Genomic DNA, 23814 nt, shown 5'->3' with positions numbered 1-23814 from the left:
TCAGTGTTTTCACAGCCCCAAAGTGGGGTCAATGATGGTCCCATGAGGCTGCTGTCAAAATAAACAGCAGGGTGTGGGGACACTGGGGCTGCAGCTGGCAGGTACCACTGTGGTCTCTGACAGACAGGCTCTGTCTTTCCAGTGGCAGAAATCAGACCTGTTCCTGCCCCACAAATGCCCTCTCCTTCTCAGGCATCTCCCCCAGAGCTGCCATGGCAGGAGTCCTGCTGTCTGTCTGCTGCCTTCCCATCCAGAGGGGCTGTCTCACCCATCTTCTCGCACCCCTGCGAACTGGTTTCAGTGGGTACAAGATTGCAGAGCACAGAGGCAGGTTCCCTGACACCCTCCTGCTCTCCCTGCCCAGCATTTCCACCAATCCCTGTCATGGACTGATCCCCCTGCCTTCAACTACCCACATAAAGCCCAGTTCTTCTCCCACAGCCTATTCTCTTCCTTTTCTCCTCTACTGTTGATTGAGGCCAGAGGTAATGTCCCTTAGCCAGCCACAGGCCTGATAATATGGAAAATGGAAAGTACTTTCTCCATCTTCACAGAGGGAAAAGTTTCTGATCACTGAGATAAGAATGTGCCACTCACTGAAGCTGGGCTGATGTGATCAGCAGTAATTAACAGAGGGCCTGAACATAACAAATGGCACCCATTCCTATGAAATCCTCTTGTCAAATACCTGAGGGCATTTGGCAGCACTGTAGCAGTCCCCAGCAGTGGCATAAGGAACAGGTCGTCCATCATGAGTCCTCGCAAACTGTAAGTCAGTTGCTGTGGAGAAGAGTTGGTGAATAACATGGAAAGAAAGATGCAGGGAGAGAGACAAAAACAAATGTAAACGTGTTCTTTGCTAATGTTTAAATTCGCTAAACCTGGTTTCACACATTAATCTTGAGAGTGAAGACTACTAGATCTTTAATATTTGATCTCCCAATTCATCACACATGTGACACCCAGCACATAAACATTGAATTTAACAGGAAACTTATACACTCGGTGTTTACAATTCAGTTTAAGTCCACTGGTGATTTAAGAACAAGGTATAAATAACAACAAAATTAGAGCCCATGACTTGGGATTTCTTTTTCTATCAGAAAACCCCCCACTTTCAAGAAGGCTACAGGACCTCCTAAATTTCCTTTTTAAACAAAGGCAAACAACCATCTCTGCTCTCCTGGCTGCCCCAGCCCAGGGGTCGGGTTTTCAAAGGGAATTGGGGTATTTTGCTCTGGAAGGATCTGAAGTAACCGAGACTCATTTAGATGGGGATGTGAGATAGCTCCTGCCCGACAGAGGTAGGTGCCCAGCTCCTTTTGAAATTCAAAGGGAGCTGGTATCAAATTCCCCGAGGGTGGTTGCTTTCAGATCTTTACCTAGAAGCTTTTACAGATTATTAGTAGCTTTTTACAGATTGATAGACTGGGAGGTCTTGAAAATTAAGTGATAAAAACCACTTATCAGATAAAGAGTCATTTTACAAGGAAGGATTTTGATTTGTTAAAAAAACCTCGGCTATTTACTGAATGAACTCCCAACAATATGTTGTATTTTTAAAACATTTGCTGGAAACTGATAGCATCTCTGGAGTCAGGGAGACTGAAACTGTAACCCTATGGGATGCTACAGGCTCTGTGATGGTGAGATGGCTCCCAGCTCCCAGGAATTACAGGAGAGACAGGGTATCACTTACACGGCACAGCTACAGCTCTCTCCTCCCCTGCTAATCCATGTCCCCACCTCCATCACTATCAACACAAATTATTTCCCCAGGGTCTGGCTCTGCCGAGAGCCTCCTCTGCCCTGACCATAGCGAGCAGCATCCCCACCCTGGTGGAATCCCCTGCACTGGGATCTCCTGACACCCCTCTGTCTAAAATGGGGGGGCAGCTCCTCCCTGGTTAAGCTTTGTGTCTAAGTCCAGTCTGAAAATAGGAGATCAAATGAAATAAAATCCTTCAAAAAACACACTGGCCTGCCAGGTGCATGCATTCTGCAGAGCATATGCACCAGCAATTGTCTTAATATTTTCCTATTTATAGAGAAATAATATGAGCATCTCTGATGGAAAGTTGCAGTCTCCAGGAGTAAAGCAGCAAACAGGTGACCAAGTTTAAAAGAAGCTTCTAACAGGAAAGCTCAGGAATATTGCTCACTAGAGTACTACTGCTCGCTTGTAGTTACAGCTATATTTGTGTCAAACAAACATTTTGTTTTTAATGGCAAGGCCCTGTTTTTACTCACTTATTATTTGCATAGTGTTCAGGTCCAGCCTTACTTTGCTGAAGGTGGAAAACCCAGCTGCTGTGTAATCTTTCCTACACTGGCAGTCTTCTCGTCTGCTCCCGTTATACGGACACTCGGTCGGGTTATGCAATCTAAATCAAAAGAAAACCCTTTCTACTCATGACCGGAAAATATTGCCATGGAAAACAAAAACACCGTGAAGCTCACCATTACAGGATTTCTTACCTGTATCCATACACCTCTGAAAAATTCTCTGCGTCCCCATTTACAAGGGTCACGTACTCCTTTGGGCTGTCAGTCTGCATCCCAGAGCAATACACCTGAGAGAGAGAGAAGCCAGAATTTTGTCACAAAGGCAAAGGCATGGCTGAGAAAAACAAAGGCAAAAAATCCAAGGGTGGAAGTGAAGAGCACATGCAAGGTCCTCTTGCGCCTTTGGAAAATGCATTAACTATCATTCTGTTGCTGAAATGCACCTTTAACGTCTTTCCTTTGACTTGCAGGAAATATTCACCATCTTCAGTGACACCTTTGAGATTTTTAACGTCTTCGCAACTCCTTGGTAGTTCACCTGAAACAAAACAGAAATACTTGTAGTTACTGAGCAACTGTACATCAAAATTTCTTTTGGAACACTGTGAGGCATCCAAAACATCAAAACATCTTGTTTATTTTTCAGAGGTTTCCCTGGTGTGCCTTAGTGCTTAGTTGGATGGCTCCCAATGCTTGGAAATACTGCAGATCTCTAGGAGTTTGATGGGAAAAGATGCTGCAGCCATGAGAAAGGCAAAGGAAGGTGAAAATCTGCAGACTTACAGTCATGGACATTGTGGCATGTCCTCCTCTCCTCAGGTTTCAGATCCACATGGCACAAGTTGCTGACCTGGTCATCATTCGTCAAACACTGCACCGACCGGTGCATGACCCCAACTCCACAGGTGACAGAGCACTGCAGGACACAAGACAGAGATTTGAGGTTTATCTCAAAGGTTTCTGTGTTCCAGAAGACCAGAGACAGGAGGTTTTTCCCTTGTATCAAGAGAAAGACTCCAATCCTGCAAAGTGTTCAAACATAAGTTTAATTTTAATCAAATGAGTAGTCCCTTTGATTATTAATCCCTTCATTATTATCATCATCATTGATTACTTCAAGAGGACTACCATACTTTGCTTAGCATTTGCACACTTTGCTGGATGAGGCAGTTGGTTAAGGTGAACCATGTGCTCAACTGAAATAGTTTATTTTTCACATTAGGAAGGTCATACAAGAGAGAAATGTTCACCAGAAGGCCTGCATGATAGAAATTGTCTCCTGGTGGCTGCAAGACATTGCTTGGGTCATTGCCATGGGCCTCTGAACAAACATGGCTGTTTTCTATCCAAATTGCACCAAAAAAATGGAGCCTCAATTTTCTTTCCTCTCACCCGCTGGAAAAAATGGATAAATCTGTGTAAATAATGGCTCATCCTCAAACAGCCCAAACCAAGGGCAATCTTAAGGCTGAAGCTGCACAAGTTACTGGAGCTGCCAAACAACAGCCCATCCTCTGCACTGATTCGCAGGGAGGATCTGAAGCTTCCTATGGGGCAGGAGGAACTTTGGTTTCAAACAGCTTTGCCAGTTACTGTGACAACTTCCACTACATATTGCTTGGCTTGACCCTCACTGCCTTGTAAAAGTTTGACAAATTCCTACAAATGCCTGAGCTAGGTTAATAAATCAAGTTTATGGGAGAAACATCACATTTCAAAGAATGTCAGAAGCCCAAAGAAGTGAAATGTTATCACCTTAACTAAAATTTGATCTTGTAGTTCAGGCCCCAGAAGAGGCTCAACACAAATAACTTTAGCAGAAGGGCCAAGTTCTTTCCCCTCCCCTGTCCCAGCATTTGTAAGAAGAAAGCAGGAGAAAAAAAAAGAAAAAAAATCATTTTAAGGCTCAAATGACCAGTGTTTTGGCTTATTGGTGGCTCCAAAATCTTGTTCATACACGTGGTAAAGTGGGATCAACTGCAGTTGCCAGAGATCCATCAATCCTTCCAGCATAAGACTTCCAAACTCTTGTTTTCTGCAACGATCCCCCTCTTTGACTGAGCACTCAGCTCGACCATCAACACTGCCACAAATTTTGGCTACATCCAAATTTTCATGGAGATCGTGACTCTAATTGTAGCTACTGGGACTCAGCCATACAATGGAGTTCAGTCTGGAGCACGGAACCCTACACACAGTGGGGCTGCTGCTCCACCAGAGCATTCAGTGCATTAATTTATGCAGCTTTTAAACATCCCCCTCCGAACCTTCAGTTTATGTCCCTGATGTAAAAAAAAAAAAAAAAAATTCAATTTGTTCCAATGTTTTCAGTTAAAAAAAGAAGTTTTCCAAACTTACGCTTCCCCAGTTGCCGACGCGCCAGGACGCCGAGACAGGGCATTCCCCGAGGTAGCAGGGCTGGATGTTGGGTGGCTGAGTGCCAGGACAGTTGACCATGTTCTGGTACCCGTACTCATAGTGGTCCTTCCCGGTGTAAATCTCACTGCAGGACACGAGGCGCTGCCTGTATCCCTTCCCACACGTGACGGAGCACTGGGGGCAGAGGAAGCACCAGTGAGCACCACATGCGTCAGTAAGGCCACCCAAAATGGGGAGGAAAAGCAGGGTTGTCAACTTGTAATACAGCAAGCTGCTCCAAGGGACCACTGGTATCTACTTAAGCCAGTCATGAGTATCATGAGTGATTGCTACAAGTGAGCTGGTGCCTGACGCTGTCTTTGAGCACCCAGTTCCTCTCTGGGATGGATCTACAGCTGCTCCAGGACTCTCTAGCCAGGCTGGCTCCTGGACACATGTTATTTCTTCCCAGGTGCAAAGAAAGGAGCAGAAGATCCTTTGGGACTCAGAAATGCCTCTATTATTTAGTTGGTTTGGTTTGTTGGGTTTTTTTTTCGTGGGATACACAGAGATAGAAAATGGTTAACACTGACCCTGAATTGCAGGTATTAGGCAGCAAATGGAAGAATGAGAATTTTTTCCTTGTAATTAGAGGATAAACAGTGTTCTGCCTTCCTCATCAAAAGGTTGAGTGGGAGCTGGGGAGAGACAAGCTCTGGCTCTGAGAGCCCTCTCCCACCTCTCTGTCTTCATGGGCCTGAGTGCTCCCAGGGGTCAGAGATGCTGGGAGTTGGTAGATGGTGTCTGGGCAAGGGGCAGCCAGGGCTTCAGCCTCACAGGCAGCTCAATATTTCTCTTAGGAAACCACTCAGAAGACCAGGCTGCTCTGAGATATTATCATGTTGCTGCATTTCCCCCTCCTGCTCTATCTTGGGTGGCTTGTCTCTCCTCCCCCTTAGTCCTGGCATGTTTTCTTTTTTCTCTTTTCTTGTTCTTTCTTTTTAATCAGTGCCGTGTCAGCAGCTGCCTTGTCATTTCCCTCTGCTGTTCCTCCAACTGAAAGTAATCCTTCACTGGCTGCAGGAAGAAACAGGTTGAGATTAGCCCAGGTCTTCCCGCATGCGGTGCCTGCCGCAAGGAAAACTCATCTATTTTCCTTGCTGAGCCCTTGCCCAGCTGTGAGGCTGAATCTCCTGCCTTTGCTCGCTCTGGGTCCTTGCTCCTGCCAAAGACAGCACTGAGGAAGGATGTGTCCCCATGGTCACATCCAGGCTCGCCTTTCCCCCACGATGCTCGCCTGGACCCTTGCGCAGCCCATGGGGCCGTGGAGCTGTCCAGGAGGGGATGGAAATAAAACCACATAAATAAATTAATGAATGAAATAAACCAGCAAAAAAACAAAGAGGGTGCCTGCTGAACACGATGTGCCTTGGAAGAAAATTGCCTCCAGATATTAGCTAGGACCCTGAGCATGCTGCTTTTAGTCTTTAATATCCTGGTCATCTCCCACAGCCTTGTTCCTTTCTCTCCAACAAGGAGATTGCACAGAGAAACAACACCCAAAAAAATGATTAAAGCACGCAGCACTGGCCCTGCCAGTGTTGATTTGGGTTGCAATACCTCAGCAAGGGCAGTGTTGAGAGGAGAGTGCGGCCCGGTGCTGAGTGGCACAGTCTCTGTGCAGGGACAGGGATGGGGACTCACCTCTGACCACTCCCCCGTGATCCAGATGTACTCGCAGGGTGGCAGCCCACAGCTCTCCATTTCGGGGGGGCGTTTGCTGGCGTCGCAGTAGCCGCTGTTCTGCAGCTGCTTGTTGTTCTCATCCACACAGACCACCTTGCGGTACCGGGACGTCTCCCCGCACGTCTTCATGCACTGTGTGCAAGAAACAACGGCTCATGCAACCCATGAGGGACTTCAGAAAATGAGCAGCCATCTGGAGGGATCCCTCCTCCCAGCAGCCTGCCTGAGTGGTGGCTCTGTGCCTCGTGTTGGCGTCTGCCACTCGTATCACTTGGGGGCAAATTTTCTATGAGGGCCCTGCTGTGCCAGGTGCTGCAGGATCATCCAGTGACAAACTGGTCCTGACTTCTGGAGGTACTAACCCAAACCAAAGATGTAAGGAGAGAGAAGAAACTGAGGTATGAAGAATGATAACTCAACCATCCCCCTTCCAAAAGACACACTGCTACACCTTTGGCAGTGGCTGGTGTTGGGTCAGCCCCTTCCCCAGTCCCCATCAGCAGGCGAGCAGCAATGCCCTGCCCTGGCATGGAGTGGGGGCACAAAGAATCATCCTGGAGTCTTTTGGGTTGGAAGATACTGCCATGGGCAGGGACACCTTCCACTAGATCAGGTTGCTCAGAGCTTCATCCAGCCTGGCCTTGAACACAACTCTGCAGCCACTGCAGTGGAGGCAGACCTGTGGGTTTATTTGCTTTTAAACATTGCCCTGCCTGATATTAAGAGCAACCCATGCCAGCCAAGCACAACTGCTCCCCAGGGCCTTCTGGAGTCTTTAAGGACTCAGTTCTTCCTCATCTTGGAAAAACCAGCCCAGCTGTGAGGCTGTGCTTGGAGAGCATCTTAAAAAAAATACACATAAAACAAAATAAATCAGCGTAGGAGCAGCTGTCTGGATAAAAACCTATTTTCTTAAAGTTATTGCCTGTAATGGACTTCTAACACTTTCAACTAACTGGATTAACAAGGAGAACAACGCATGAAAATAATCATTTTATAGAACATGTAGGAAATGTCTTCCCCTAAGGAAAAGGATAAAACATTCAATCAGACCATCCCTATCTGTACAGAAGCCTTGTTTGAAGTCACCTAGGCTTGGAGGACTGTGCCAGTTTAATCTATTTAGAGTTTCACCCTCTAAACATGGTCTCCAGCCTCCCTGAAGCAGCTCCTGCTCTCCTGGCTGGCCCACAATTAGCGAGATCTTAGTGGGTTCAGCTAATTGCAAAATGCAGGCATTGTCAGAGCCCTGTTTCTGTAATTAGCTGTCAGAACCAAGATTGTAAATTACATGAGAACATCTGAAAAATCAGATCAGTCCATGGCAGGAGCAGCAAACCAGGAGAGTCGCAACATCATGTTGGGTGTAAATATTTAGCACTGGGGCAAAGCGGAGAGCAATGGGGAAGGAAAGGCAGCCCCACAAAGAAGCATTTATTCCAAAAGAATAACTTAGGAGCTCTTAGGCAACAGTCAACATTGCAAAATCCACAGTCTGCCAAAAGACCCCAAGGGCTCTGTGTGCTTTCAACCTTATTTACTCTCTTGCTTTGAGTCCTTGGAGTGGAAGCTCCTTTTAGGTCTTTGCTGAAACATGGCGATCCTACAGGGGGTGGAGGAATCTGCTGGAGTGTGATTTCCCCAGAAAGCAAACAAACTGTGCTGTATTTGCCCATCTCTGATCATGTCTCTATTACATAACTAAAAACTGAAAGGGGGTCATTGCGTGTGGCATCACTCGCGCTCCATCTGGAAGGTGCAGCTTCCCTGAGCGCTCTCCAGGCACCTTTTGGAGCAGCCTGAACCCCGACCTTCCTGCTCCTCCCTAGTGAGGGACTCTCTAGCACAGTGGGAGTGGGGCCACGGGATGCTCAAAGCTCCCCTCGGCTTTGATTTGCATTTGCCAGCTCAGCAAGGGGTCACCAGCACAGGGTGAACGGTTCCAGCCCTCGGCTGCTGATGGCCAAAGGAGGCACCTGGCAAGGAGTGGGAAGAAAGGCTGATTTTGTCTCCTCTCCTTAATGTATATTTAGGGCTAAATTTGCAAAGTTCATTGGCTCAGGCTTAATTTTAAGGGAGTGAACAATCTCTATGCATCTTCTGACTTTGGCCTTGAAGAGCTATCACATCAAAGCCCATCCTTGTTTACAGCACATCAAAAGCCCATCCTCTCCTCGTTTAAAGTCATTACTTGCTGATGAGAGATTGACACTCTCAAGCACATGCCAGCCTGCTTTGGGTTTCTCTGCAAATAACAGTTGTGTGGCCAAATAAACCTGAGCCAGCTCTGTGCATTTTGTCATAATCAGTAAATTAAAGTTTGATTATTTGTATTTTTTAGGGGTAACTAGCAATTAAAATAATCCCACTGAAATACTAAATGTGGCTCAAAGACAGTGAGGCTGTCGTAAACTAAATCAAAGAGAAACACTGCAGAGGTTCCAATCAGCCACCCCAAGGTTATAAAACACTATTCATGTAGAAAGCAGACAGTCCAGCTAGCATGGAAAGGCTATTATTCCTTTCAATACAGTGATAGATTTTGTATGAAATCTCATGTTCAAGACTGATTTAAATCTCACATAAAAACAGTGGGGCCAGGGTATAACAGCTATTGATAGCAAAAGCTAAAAAACAGGTCAGGCATTTGACAATATTTGTCTCTTGCGCCTCATTTCCCAAATTCTGAACTATTTTCCTGGCAGTCCAAATTAAGGACCGTTTCAAGCACTTCTGCAACTGTTTTAGAAGAGTAATAACAATAATTAAAATAACCCCAGAGGCATTGCTTTGCAAAAGCATTCATTGTTTTCTTCTTTTTTTTTTAAATCACCATCTGACACAGAGAAGAAATGAAATCCCCATGCCATGAACACTTGGAACATGCCTTGGGTAACTCTGCAATTCAGATCAGGCAAGGATGGCATAATTTCACCCCAAATGGCAAATGTCAAAGATTCAAGAATTGCATTGCAGCTTCGAGAACCATGCATTGTCCTTCCACAGAGGCTCATCTCGAAGAAAAAACCCTTCTCTCTCCCAATTTTCTCTTTCCTTTCATGACTCTGGTCTGAGTTTCACTTTGACATTAGCAAGGCTCTTTCTATTGACTTTCTTTTCCCCAGTGTGGGCACTGAGAACAGGTAATTAATGGTGATATAGCAACAGATCCATAAAGGGTTTCCAATACGTTCCCTATTCCTTCACATTCCCAAGACCAACTTTTTTCTAAATAACAACAAAAAGGAACAAAATAACACAACACCACCAAAACCTCTTGACAGATTCTCTTTAAAGATAAGAAATCAAGAACAAGACAGCACTGGGATGTTATTTTACATCCTAGCTTTCATGTCAATTAGGGATTTCATTGCTGCTCCCTGCTCAGGGAATACTAATGCAATCTGTGCCTCCTCACTGTAAATAACACACAGACAGTACTTAGGCTGGGAAGAAGGGGCTATTCCTTTTTTTCACTGGGTACATCAGAACAAAATAAGAAGAGCTCTAAAGAAGAACTGCCTGGAGTCAGCCAAAGGGGTGAGCTCACATTGGGCATCTCCGGTGTTTTCCTATTAATGGTTACTTATGGGTGAGGAAACTTTCAGCCCATCCCCCTAGTAAAGCTCTTCTGGGGAAAAAAATATCTCCATAATATGTTAAAAATTTCCCCAGTGCAACTGGGGGAGCCCTGGAAAACTTAGGAAAACATCAACATTCACCTCTCACCAAGGGCTTGGCAGGGTGGAAGCAGACAGGGGCCTCTCACCACTGGTTTGAAAAGTTGCAAAAATAAGGGAGAGAGGGAAAAATGTGGTTGAAAGTTGGACTTGATGATCCTGGAGGTGTTTTGAAACCTTAATGATCCTATGATCCTATGAAAGCCTGGGGCAGGAGCCGTGGCTCTTCAGGGCTAATTGCACCACTAGGCAAGGACTAGCACTGCATGCTGTTTGGTGACCTACTTTGCTGCCTGTAAATTTATTAGTTGAAGAAATTAGTGGGCTCTGTAAAACCAAAAGTTCATTGCAAGGAATTTGCTGGAGCCTCCTCAGTCATTCCTACATTTCTTCTTCAGGCTGGGATGTTTCCATTGGGTACCACTGCGTGGCCAGCTCAGCTTTGCCTCCTGCTGCTTCCCATCACACCTTGGCTCCCTGGCAGCTGGGAAAGGGCACAGTCCCCTCTGGCCTCCTGTACTTGTGGCCAGGTTACACAGGATTATAAACCCAACTTCCCAGCACTGCTGAGACTGGGGAAATGAAGCTAAACTTGAAGCTTGTGGGGAAGGAGAGATGAGAGTAAAGCAAACACTGCCTTAGCCTGGAATTTTTTCTTGCTGTAGAGGAAAAGTTGCACAGCCTCTGCATGTGTGAGCTGCTTTTTCTCTCATCAAATTTGCTTTTTCTAAAGTCTTCCCTTTTTTCTTTCTTCTTTTTATTGACACCATAAAGGCTCTGGAAGTGTCTGCAAACACCAAAGCTCTGAGCAGGAAGCCGATGGCTCCTCTCCATCCCTTGTTACTGGAGTAGGGGGCTCTGCTTTCCTTCACACCATGGCCTCTTTACACCATCCTGATGGCAAAGGGATCTGAAACAATTTTATCCCCCTTCAAGACCTCTCTGGCCCATGCAGGAGCACTATAAAAGCACTATAACTGACAAGGAATGCTGGGTCCCTGGTTGATTAATACATCTCCTGCTCCCTGGAATTGTGCACTGCAGGATTCCAGGTGACCAGGATCTGATCATCCACCTCCAAAGTCAGTGAGACCTTTGCTGTTCCAAGGGTGAAGGGTTGAGCCCCCGCTGCTCCCCTGATCCAGCCTAAAGGGTTGTTTTTCCTGGGGACTGATCCTGGTCACTCAGGAAAGCACTGTGTCCCTTGGGAGACCCCATCTCAGCACTGCTCATGGCTTGACAAAAGTGCATGGACTGGGAGCTCAGTGAAAGGAGAGGGACATCAGAAAAAGATGGGGTGATGGGACAGGAAAATGGGAATTACCACTGTTCCCTGTTTCCTCCAAACCTACAGGCAGGGAGCTCAAGCTGCAGCAGCACGGCAGGGCTCTGCCTCTGGGAACAGACCCAAATCCGCCCTACCCAAAACCTGCTCAATATTTGCATAGGTCCCAGCCAAACACAGGGCAGCATGAAGCAATAAATTAACCCCACCGAGGTATTTCTCCTCTCCCCCTTCCAGCCAGCACGCATGAGCGTTCCCTCTGCTCTTTTTTTTTTTCTTTTTTTGTTTTGGCAAGCCCAGCTTGCACCCCCCAACACCCTGGCCCTCCAGCAGCGATCCCCGGCCTCCTCGACCAGCATCACCCCACGCTTGAGAGCACAAGTGCCGTGACCCCAGGGATGGGTGAAGGGGGGTCCCTGCTTACCGGCTGCCACTCGCCAGCTGCCCAGCGGTGCGTGGGGCACTCGGGGAGGTGACAGTCCCGCTGTGGAGGGGGACGGCTGGCTGGGTCACACTCGGCATCCTCGGCTGCCTTCGGGGTGCCGCTGTGGCAGTGCACGGCGCGGCGCTGGACACCCCGGCCACAGGACACGGAGCACTGGAGGGAAGGACAGGAGGTGAGTGTCGGTGCCCTTCACACCCGTCACGGTAACTTCGTGGGGTTCACCCCTCTGCTCTGGGCTCGACAGCAGCGATGCTCTGTCACACTTCCAGGTGAGGCTTTTTTCATTGCACGAGGGGGAAATTATTGCAGGCAGGCTGAAATCCCTGCTCCGCTGAAGCCAGCGGGAATTTTTCGCTGCTGGCTTCATTGGGGTCAGGACTTCCCCGGCCAGGATTTTTATTGCAAAATCCTCTGGAGACAGCGGCACTGCTAAACCATCACGACACGCCAGAGGCAGCTCAGGCACTCGCTCAAAAAAGTAATAGTTCAAAATACATCAAATGCCACAAACAGACTGGACTTTAATGGAAAGCAAACTTGGATTGTATAGAAGAAAGTCTGTAGCAATAGAATGGGAAAGTTGTGATATAGCTCGGATTTCTTCCAGCAAGCATCTAAACATGAACATGCACACAAGGCAGGGAATAATGTTAGTTTGTGAAAATAAATGTCTTTTTGAAATTAACTGCATTTCATATTTCCTCCATTACACTGTGGAGTTTTTCTCAACTCCCAACTTCCAGGCACAGCAAGAAATGCCTGAATTATTCTGTTTCTCAGACATCTTCAAATTAGTATCTATACTACAATCCTTTTTAACAGCTTATTTTTTCTTCCACACAACATTTCTTAGTGTTGTGACTGCACACTAATATGTTTAGCAGTACTTAACATCCCTCTGACACAGATTCTTTCTGGTTAGAGCACTATATAATGTAGATTTGAAATAAAGAGAATTTGCATTTACAGAAGAAAGCATGTAATAATCAAAGGTATGCATTTAAAACACAGCTGAATTAACAACTAATATAAGCAACCTTATTAATATATCAGGAACTAAGAAAACAAGTTCCCAGCCTGTTATTGCAATACCAATAAAACCTCCTCTTAAAGCAGGGAATTAATCGGTGCCTAATGGGGAAGCAATTCCCTCTTCTGCAGAGTGTTCCTCCATAATGCTGTTTGCTTTACTATCCTAATGCCCCATAAAGCCAAGAGGACCAAAGAAAAGCTGACTGTGAATATTCCTCTGGTTTCTGACATTTCTAAGAAGGTGGGAGTATCCTTGTGTAGCTTTTTGAAAGCAGCAGTGGGATTTCTTGTCACCGGTGATGCAAACGCTTCCCATATGCTGTGCTGGGATTAACAGCGCTGTTTGTCCTACGCATTCCATAGGGGACACTAAACTGAATAATGGCCATAAACTTGGAGAAACATATACACCAGGATGCCTACCACGCTCCAAAATGCCTTTTAGCTTGCATTTATCATCAACCTAAAAAGCACATGCCTGGGTACGTTAGGATAGAGGAGCACAAGTGACACTGTGGCTCTTCTACTGTGGCCTGTGCTGTGTGTGACACTCGGGTTTGGAGAGAGGGAGGTTGGTCCCTGTGCTGTGACAGAATCATTACCTGGTGTTCTTAGACAAGGTGTTTTTAGACAAGGCTGGATTTCAGCGTGTAACTGAAATATGTAAATACCAGAGAGCAGAATAAATATTGGTATTTTTGCTAACTGAAAGGTAAATGGCCATAATTGATATCACTTAGGAGAAGCAAACACATTAAATCTGACATTTCAGTGCAGACACAGGCACATTTAAAACTTGGAGGAAAAGCCTTTTTCCTTCCCTTCTGATTATTATGGATATATTAAAAATCCTTTGCTGCAGGGAGGTGAGTCCATAACAATCTAGAAAAGAATTAACTACGCTCTGAATACAAAACATGCAAAGAGAAAAAAAATCTGAGAGCAGAGCATCAGCATAGTCGGTGTCTGACTGGGATTAATTTTTAGCCCTTCCTGTATCTTTTAATCCTGATTTTCTGAATAATTCCTTTTCCCAAAAGGCAAAGGAAAAAAGATCCTAAAGGTACAATGCAACAGGTCCTGTGCATACATGGCAAAACAAAGATGCATTTTTATGGGAAAACCTTGGCTTAGTTCTCATGCAGAATTTCGCTGATACACCGAGGAGAAAAGGCAGCCAGCTCACAGCAGCTCAGCCTAGGGATTATCTTTCTGAGGCAATTAGACCTTCAGAAAGCTTTATATTTTTTGATAATATCTAAGTGCAAACTGATCACGGCTCCTATTTGCGACAGTGGCACTGGTGACAGGGAAGGTGACAGGGAGTTTCTTTGTCCATTTATACCCTGATCTCCTGGATATTCAGAGCGTTGAACCCCTATCTGTTTTATAGTCTTAATGAGAAATTCAGCACCTAAATCCAGCTCGGGTCTAAGGCATTAAATCTTTGGCAAAGCCTTGCAATAGCCAGGGACCCACAGCCAGTGCTCCAAACCTCTGACAGCCCCAACTCTTCATCTGTCACATACAAAGAAATGCTGCCAGCGCCAGTGAGGCTCAGAGATCCGTGTCACAGCATTTCATGTGGCTTTAAAAAGCCCAGTTTGATACTGTAGAATAAGTATTTTCTATCCCTTCATTTTTTTCCCCAAGCAAGATGCTGGCTGGCTGAGCACATCCAGCATCAGGGACCCGGGCTGAGGTGCTACTCCTGGAAATGCCTATTCTTAGCCTTATCATTAGCATACAAATATTCCTTAATTGCCCAGTCATGAGAGATTACCTCAGGCCATAAATCACCTTCTCCTATTAATTTGAGTTTCTTTCTCCACTTGCATAAAATTAACTACTATCACGCAGTGGAATGCTGGGAATTTTAAAACACTGTTATCAATTAATATTAGTGTATTTTAATGCAATCGACCGACCATCATGTTATTATGTTTACAATTATTAGCTGTAAAAAACTGCTTTCAGGAGCAGTCACTTTAAATAAGGTGCAAATCAGATATGACAAGACTATCTAATGTCCTTTCATTTCAGTCCAGCTCCTGTATAAAATTAAGGTTTCAGTCCTGCAGGTAATAACAGCAATAATATTGACTTAATTTCCAATATGGGAGCAGCACTGTGGATTTCACAGGCTGGATGCTCCCAGCCATTCCTCAGGTAAAGAACCCAGACCTCAGTAACTAAACCTCCATTCTGAATGAACGCTTACTTAGGACTTTATCCACTTAACAGCAAATAACTCTTATCCTACGAATTCAAAGGTAAGCATGAGAAAAAATATAGGAGTCTGAAAACTTCAATGTGTTTATTGTCTTTTTTAATAGTGTACATTAAATAACAGCACGCTGTCCCAGTCCTAACATTTGCATGTGTGTCTGCAGCAATGTTAATGGTTTGTCTTTGAGGGAACTTGCATATAGCAAGAACTGGTGTTTTCTACCTTAATTTGGAAGACAGAGTGCAAGGGAACACGATGTTTTACAAGTTAACAGTTCATTTAGTCTGGGATTTTCAATAATTCCGCTGATTAGCACACTAATGAGGTAGAGGGAAAAGCAAGGTTCAGAGATAAAAATGTGATGCAGCAGATTCAAGGTGATGACAAAGACATTATTTTCACGAAAACAAGGACTCAAGGTGTGCTTTCAGCAAGCAAGATGCTTAATAACTCCAAGCACTTACTCATTTCCAGCAGACTCTGCTCTATACATCACTGTCTGACTTTTTAATGAGGAAAATCAAGTGATGAGTTTGTTAAGAAACAAAGGGAGTGAAAAGCAGTTTTAATGAACAGCTCTGATTATTCTTTAAGCTTTCTCAGGAAGCTGACAATAAACTAGTTTCAGATTTCTCAAAACTAAGGAAGATTTTGCTCGAGATGTGATATTTGCATAATGATATTAAAACCATGAATAAATAGTAGGTTCTCTTTCATATTATATACTAATGATGTTTCTAGCAGAAACTTAAAATATACAATAAGGAATTTACTTTCAGGTAGACACCAAAAGCAAGTTTCCATGTTTTCAGCTGGTACAAATCAGAGCTACTCCACTGCTGTCCATGAAGCTACACTATTTTACACCAGGATCCAGGCCAAAACTTTTATCCTTTAATAATTCAAGAGGATAGAAGTGATCAGAAGACCAAATTCTAACCAATTTGAGGGAGGAAGAATATCAAAGGGTGCAAAAGGGTACACAATGTGTCTCACCTGTCCCCAGTCTCCTGCTTTCCACTTCGGACATCTGCCCCCTCTGCATTTCTTTTGCACGTTGGGCTTAGCAAGGTGTTTGCAATACTCTTCTTCTACATGTCTCCCTTCCTTTGACAAACAGTACACACTGCGGTGCTTTTGGCCCCTTCCACAGGAGACAGAACACTGTAAATATAAAGTAACAACACATCAGCTTTCTCACAGGGCTGTCTACACAGTCATGCAGGGGCCATGGTTACCCAGGGCACTTTCTTTCAACTGGACCAAAAAGCACTTTCCCAGGTCCCAGGCAGCCTACACAAAGCTTGAGGTGGGGACAGAAGGGCAGCATTTATCCACTGGAAATGCTACCAATTACACTTAATATTCCACGGTATTCTTGGTCAGAGCCCCCAAAAATGCCAATATCAAAACAAGAGAAAGCAGCTGACATTTCAGCAGGGCTAACAGGCTGGATTCCTGGCATTGCTCCAGTGGTTTCAAAGGAGCAGAGTCATCTTACAGGGATCAAGGCAGGAGCTCTCAGTATCTACTTAGAAGAACTTAAAAGGAACCATTTCCATTTACCTTGGTACAAAGGGATGTCAAATGTTGGTAAATCAGGAGGCTAAAGTGTGATACTGCACCTTCATAGAGGGAAATAGCTGCACAAAAGACAAGGCAGAAGAGAAAAGTGCAGCCTTTCCATGTCCTTGGTACTAAAGCTTGTGTTTGTTTTACCATTGTAGACTGATTTTTTTTTTTTAACTAAACAGACCGAAACCAGGACATGCTCATCCTTAAGATTTATGCATTTTGAAAACAATTCAGAAAGTGGCAAGAAGGCAGAGCCTGCAGAATCAAAGCAAAAAGCAAACCAGCAGGTATGTTAGCTGTAAGCTTTGTAGTGAAGCAACTAATTTCAACCTCCCTCTGCAGGTTCACTGAACTTTTTCAAATGTGACCACTTCTGGCATGCAAACCCCAAGCAACTTCACTTTGATTTCAGATTAGTCTCCTCCAAAAGATTTAGGAATCAAAGGGGTCTGGAATCACGACAAGAATTTAATATGACAGTTTCGTGTAGAACAAGCCTCTTACTCAGCATGATGCACCCAGAGACTCAGCTTCAATTTCTTCATTACATGCTATGTCATAAGCATACTGGTTAAGTCCTCGAGTGCAGACACACTGTTTTAACCATCTCTCCACATAAAATGTTCTGTTTTCTTTTCAAAATGGAGGAAACACACAGAGCCACTCCATCAGCATATTTCCCAAGAAACATATTACAGCTCAAGCTCTTCCCAGCCTATGAATACATTTGAAACCTAAAAAATTTATACATGTAGCAGCTCTGGAAGATCCACTAGAATAGAAATTAGCACATACATTGACACCTGTAAATATTTTATATTACAGCCCTACTTACCATTCATTCAGCCCACAAAAAACCAGCGAGAGCAGTAACTTGCTCCTAAATGGAAAAGGTCAGACCAGCATGGAGAGAAATGGATATAACTCCTAAAATCAGACATTGCTGCTTAAAAGCTTGTACAAACAATGCCCTGAAAAAGGTTGTTTTCCTGCTGCAAGAGTGTTACAGATTAAGGAAAGATCACTGAGTTCCCTTGTGATCAGTAGGGGTTAAGAGCCATGAATGGTGCTCCTCTGAGAGGCAGGGATCGCTGACTGAGTTCTCCTGAGCCCAGATCCAATTTCAAGATAGGCCAAAAAACCCAACGAGGAACATTCAATCTTGCACTGAGAAACAGAGGAAATGCTGTCCCTTGTATTAAAATAAAACTTCCACGAGTTACCCATACCCATAAGTTTCCTTTTTTTTCCTTTAGTGTCAACAGAAAAAAAAGATCGAGCTGATGTTAACTTATTTTTATAAGTCTTCAAATTTCATCTGAAGTTCATTTTTTATTCTCTTCCCAGGCAGTCAATGTCAGTAAGAAGGAAATGTCAAATCTTACCAAACCCAGTTGTAAACTTCTAATACTTTCATGCATTTACCGTCCTTGGTCTAAACACCAATACTGATACTTATGCAAAAATTCAAGTGCTACTCTGTAAGTGCTCTTCTTGCAGGTTGGTGCCACTCTGCTATGACAGCCAATGCTAAAGACTAAATTTACAGCCTTGATCAGGACTCTGTCTTGCCCCACATCCCGACCTGGTACAGTCCAGAGCATTCCTTAATTTAAAGAATACATTGGATCCACTACTTATCCTAAAGGAAGACTAACCACACTGTGCAACAATCCAAGCACATCTCTGGGGACCTGAAGCTGGCTGATAAATATTTGATATCACAAATAGTATGGTGCTAGTCATTTCCAAAATCATTATTCCCCATCTATAAAATGCTCAGCTGTGGCATGGAGCCTGATTCTGACATTTATCTTGTGATCCCATGATCAAACAAGTCTGCATGAACACCTTGGTGCACTCAGAGGCTGAGGCATAATTTACCTAATTTTGTTAATACTTAAATGTAATTCCCAAGATGCTGGAATTAATCATTTCTATGTCTGCCTTTAATATAAATCAAAGTTAGGCAGCTGTGCATTTTCAGATCTAAACCCCCCGTTTGCTTTCATGCACATTTGAGTTATGATCTCATTTGCACTGACAGAAAAGAAAGGTTGGATAATCTAATGTAACAAGTATCAGAGACAGAAAATTCCTTTGCAAAGAGTCTACCTCATAACTGCCATCTAATTCGTCTCAGGTATTTTCAACCTTTATCTGGCACGCAAATTTTAAGCATATGTGAGCCAAATGCAAAGAATAATTTAATAGGGGGCTTCATCTCAGTGCCATGTGAGTCTGAGAAGTGCTACACCTAAATACCACCATCAACCTCATCTATTTGGGACCCTGGAGGAGCTTTTCGTTTCATTATCAGGACTCTTCATCACTGCAGATGCTGCTGCTGCTTAAGGTATCCATCATTAGCAGTGCCATAGCAAGGTAAGCTTGGACCATTAATTTCCCTAAAATGTTTGACTAGAACAGACAAAATCACTCCCTTCATATTTCTCTTTCTTTTTCTTGATTCCTGGCGCTCACCCCCTATGTAAAATGCTTCCACGTGCGGGGGACAGACAGGTGGAATACCAGCCTCATCCAAGGCTCTCTGCAGTCAACAGGAAAACTTCTACTGGTTTGAAGCACCTCTGATGCAGCACTGAAGGTGTAGTCAGGTACTGTATCGATTTTTTTCACTAAGCAGCTTCCCAGAGTCAAGGATCACGTGCACTTGGGCATACTCATGGGTCACCCACCTCTTCCTCCACCCCTGTGGGAAAACGTTTCTCTGAAAGGCTGTTTGCAGCCTGTGATTGAGGCACAACAGCAAACAGCACCCCTGGGTGAACCTGGGAGGGCAGCCAGGCGTGGAGGAGGGTGTGAAAACAACACATTGTGGTGTTTCTATAAAAAAATCCACCAAAATGTTTGTGGCACATAAAATAACAGGAAAATACTATTTCAAAAAATCAACTATAGCCATCACACTAAAACTCTACCAAACCTTCCTCCTGTTATTATCTTTATTATCTCCTAAACCCACCACAGTCACACCTGGTACTTTCCGCGGAGAACAAAAACAAAAGGACTTTTCTAAGAGCATTAGGATCAAAGCATTCAGCACAGATTTGAGGGGTTTATATTTATTGCATGATTACTGTTGTTAACATGCCAAGAACTAGAGATTGGCATGCTGCTGATTTTTTCAAATAAGTATACTGCCTAGTTTAAATAAATGAAAGAAAATAGTTTAAATAAATACGACAAAAATATTTCCCTATCAACTGTTTCCATAAAGGTCAGAACACGATGCTAAATGTCTCCTGCAATGCCTTGCTCTGCTCCAGCACACCGAAAAGCTTGTGTTTTTGTTTCCACAAAAAATTTGTTTTCTGTTTCAGAGTTCAGGAATGACAACGCTTACTCTGTTTTACCAAGTACGTGCAAATTGCCTTAAAACAACCCTTGCTGCATTTCCTTCTCTGATCGTTTGGAAGATGAGGGTACATCTTGTTCATTAAGACCTCTCTAAGATAGAAAAGCTGCTGTTTGATTCACCGGGCTGGTAGCAGGAAAAAGACAGAGTATGTAGCCCAAAAGCTCTTAAAAATTTGTACAAAATTTCAGGTTGGTTGAGGCCACTTTCTGAGCCTCTTGTAGGAGACCATGACCTGCTCTTCTGCACTGGGAGCTCATGCTGTGGCCGTGCTACTGCCAGGCTGAGGGCTGGGAATGAGGTCAGTCCAGCACTGAAAGGACTCCACAGCTCTGTGCACAGATGAGAAAACCTGGGCGAGAAGAAAGAGGCAGCACAGAGCAATCAAGAAGAAATGGAATGACTCTGCTCCTTGTAAGCTGTGCACTGAAGGGACAGCTCAACAGAGGGCAGAAAGGCATATCCCCAGCAAGAACCTGGGAACACTCTCCCCCAGAAGTAAAAAGTTTCAGAAAATGCCGTCAGACCACTTTTCAGGCCCACCTTGCATCAGCCGACGATTTGGGAGGTATTTGAGATAATGAATGCAAGCTGTGGTGATCACCAAATGAATTCCCAAAGATAGGTATGCTCCGATAGCTCACCAACAGCAGGTCTGGGGGCTGGGAAGAATTAAGACTAAAAATGCCTTTATCAGATTCTGCCAGGAGCAACTTCTTGGAGGAAATTAAAATCAATCCTTGTAGATTTAGATTTCCCCACATTAAGGATTATATGGAAAGCAAGCACTCATAAGTAAGCCATGGTTCATCCTTTCCAACAATCTAAGACAAAACATGTGCTGGCTGAGATAAAGCAGAAAAGGAACAGCACCCTACAATGCTTTACACCCCCTTTCCATGAGGGCTGTGCTCCTGGATCTCAGCAAACTTCTCCAACTATGAGCAGAGCCCAACTATGCACCCTCATAGTTACCTTTCAGCATCATATTAGTCTTGTCAGCTCTTACCACAACTTACACTGCTGCTGTCAGATGCAGAAACTACTGCCCCGTGACATCAGCAGACACACCACCAAGGAAAGCCTGGACCCTTCCTCACCAGCTGAACCTTTACTAGAAGTCTTAATATGCCTGAACCTTTCTAGCAACAGAGGCATTGTGGCATCCAAACCAAATTACCTTCACAGCAGGAACATATTTTAGCAGGTAACTCCCTTGGCTTCAGTGAGAGAAGCAACAGCCTGAAAGCAAGGGTGCAGCACTTGATGTTTAGGAAATATTTATTGCTACTTTGAAGCCCTGTTCCTTCCACCGATCCACTGTAGCGTGGTCTCACACCTGGGCTGCATCAGCAAGGTGAGAACTCCGTGTCCACGGGGTGGGAACAAGTGTGCAGAATCACCCAACTTGGCTTTCCTGCCCTGACAAACTGTGGAGCCCCACCTTAAAACACCCAAGAGCGTATGGTCATGATTTTAGCTGGTACATGGCCAGAAAATACATGTGATTTTTGTATATTTAAAAGGGAAGGGAGAGGGCCTCTACATTCAAAGGAGGGAAAATGGACCAGAGACCTGAGCAGAACACACTAAAGCACCGCACCTCAGTTTGAAGGAGGCTTTGGGAATGTTTAATCCATGCTGACTACCCAGAGAAATGGGATGACTAAAGGAAAAAAAAAAAAAAAAAGACATGAACATTAGGGATTTTGGAATGTGTAGTCAGAGTATGCTTGTAAGCATTGTCCAGAACCCCTATGGAAGTGTCTTGAGGAGCTGCAGGACAGCCCTTGGAGTGCACAAGAGCAGGGTATGCCCCAGTTTCCCCGAGGATCACTCCTTGCCCCAGGCACAGGTGAGAGGGAACATCCAGGCTGGATACCTATCCTTGCAGTGCACTCAGGGTCTCCATCCTCCACAGCTCTGTTCTTGGCTCTGAACAGAGGCACAGACCTTCCCAAGTGATTATTTGCAAAGGGAGAAATGAAACAGTCCACTAAATCTTCACCTTCCCACTGCCAAACTCAGCTGCAGGGACTGGTGCGTGACCTTGGATGATGGCTCTTAACATGTTAAAAAAAAAAAAAAAGGAAGAAAAAGAAAAATTTCTCAAAGAAAGGGGTCCAACTTGATGTGTTGCTGCAGCAGAGGGAAGAGGCTGGAGTGCTTGGAGCCCATTCCTCCAGCACAGATTGCCCAGCAGAAAGGATGCTCTTGGCCTCTTTAACTCCTGCAAGATTTAAAGCCCTGAGCGCCGAAGTCAATACCATAATTTCCCTGAGCTGGGAAACCTCACGAGATATATGGGGAAAAAAGAGGTAACTGCAGCAGGAGGTGCCATGCATCTCCTCTTCTGCAGCATCCACCTAGTAAGTAGCACCTTCTCCCCCTGCCCTGTTGCTACACCATACACACAGACTTCACCAGGTACAGAAATCATCAGCGCTGTGAGCACACAGAGCTGCCCTAAAAGCTGCATCCCTGCCCTGCTCCACACTATTCATCTTGGACAACAAAAAAACCAAAAGCTCCCTTACTGCCACTGCAGGTCTCTCCAGGGAGGGAGGTGTTAGATGGCATTTCCTCAAATTAGATGTGTGAGCTACCCAAGGACATCAGTATAATGGGATGTGGAAGGCACTGATGAAGCCTATTTTCCATGCTGTGGCGCTTTTAGGATAGTACCAATTGAAGCAGCAAGGTGCCTCGGCTAACTGACACTTCATATTTTTAGTGAACAGTTGTATTAAAATGCCATTTAGGTGTTCCATTCAGGAATAGGATTTCTCCATGTCGGATGGAGTGAAACACAAAGCAAAGAGCTCTCCAAGGATCATTATCCCTATTTCACAGGTGTGCATCACACCGGGGGGGTTGCAGGAGCACGGGGCTGCTGCTTGCTCCCCAGTTTTATAAGGAAAAATCTTGGCTTAATGCACCAGGGATACTGTCAGCCTGCATACAGTCTTGGGCATCAGACAGATTTTCATCCATGCTGCTGGCTCACTCACCTCCCCTGTGAGCTAGTAAAATTAAAACATGAATAGAAAATTAGGTGCCTTTGGAACAGGACTGACTACACCATTTTTTCCCTTAATAACTGCACAAATCAGTCACAAGGAAAGTTAGAAACAGTAAATCTCTTTGTGCTTGGTGTCCCCCGTCATTACACATCCTTGTTTCTAAATCCCTAGCATCTGAGCAACAACAATTATTGCAGTGAGGGGTATGCAGCATGACTCTGGAAAATGGGTAGCACTGCACACAGATTTCTCAACGCCCAGCTCAGGGATCTGCCTGAAGACGCTCAACTTCACAGCTCATCCTTGAAAGAGTGTTACTGCTCCAAAGTGTCCCCTGCAGTCTAACACACTGCGATTCCTGCACTCAGAGCCAGGGCTTTGGGAGACAAATATTCCCAGCAATTGCCACTTTACATATTTCTCCTGTGTGTGAGCGTGTGCAGATGTGCAGGTAGAGGTCCGCAGGCTTTATGGAGCCAGCAGCCACAGATGGGCCACCCATGACATAGAGACTGAAGCCAGTCATTGCTGAACAGCAGCCCCACCGCTTGCTTGAGTTCAGGCCAGCCATGCACAGCCTAGAAAATGACCATTGAGTGAGAAAACGCGTAAGAGGAGGTGTAAAAAGGCACAGAGGCACACTGAGTGCAGCCAAACAGCCACTGCACTTCTCTGGGAGGAGAGAAGCATTTTACAGTGTTAGGACAGAAGCATGGGTTGGACTATACATGGTAAGAAAGATCAGTGAATACTAATGGAGTTACCTGTTCCAAGT

The 23814-nt window shown here is 44.8% G+C and overlaps 1 protein-coding gene across 4 annotated transcripts in view; it reads right to left on the bottom strand.

Moving 5' to 3' along the window:
- Positions 1 to 23814, bottom strand: part of ADAMTS9 (ADAM metallopeptidase with thrombospondin type 1 motif 9) — an 80159-nt gene that overhangs the window by 6387 nt on the left and 49958 nt on the right. For 3 of the 4 annotated variants that reach the window (XM_050312868.1, XM_050312870.1, XM_050312871.1), the window contains 9 exons: positions 16059 to 16226; positions 11780 to 11953; positions 6349 to 6522; positions 4645 to 4839; positions 3070 to 3202; positions 2730 to 2824; positions 2479 to 2573; positions 2251 to 2384; positions 689 to 780 (listed from right to left, as the gene is read on the bottom strand). In XM_050312868.1, coding sequence (XP_050168825.1) covers positions 689 to 780; positions 2251 to 2384; positions 2479 to 2573; positions 2730 to 2824; positions 3070 to 3202; positions 4645 to 4839; positions 6349 to 6522; positions 11780 to 11953; positions 16059 to 16226 — 1260 coding nt within the window. The remainder of the gene's footprint in view (positions 1 to 688; positions 781 to 2250; positions 2385 to 2478; positions 2574 to 2729; positions 2825 to 3069; positions 3203 to 4644; positions 4840 to 6348; positions 6523 to 11779; positions 11954 to 16058; positions 16227 to 23814) is intronic. The other variant, XR_007628678.1, reaches the window with a different exon arrangement.

Source organism: Myiozetetes cayanensis, unplaced genomic scaffold (assembly GCF_022539395.1).
Source record: "Myiozetetes cayanensis isolate MyiCay16 unplaced genomic scaffold, myiCay2020 scf18, whole genome shotgun sequence".
NCBI lineage: Eukaryota > Metazoa > Chordata > Aves > Passeriformes > Tyrannidae > Myiozetetes > Myiozetetes cayanensis.
Note: the sequence above shows the minus strand (reverse complement) of the source record. Positions and strands in the feature narration are given on the sequence as shown.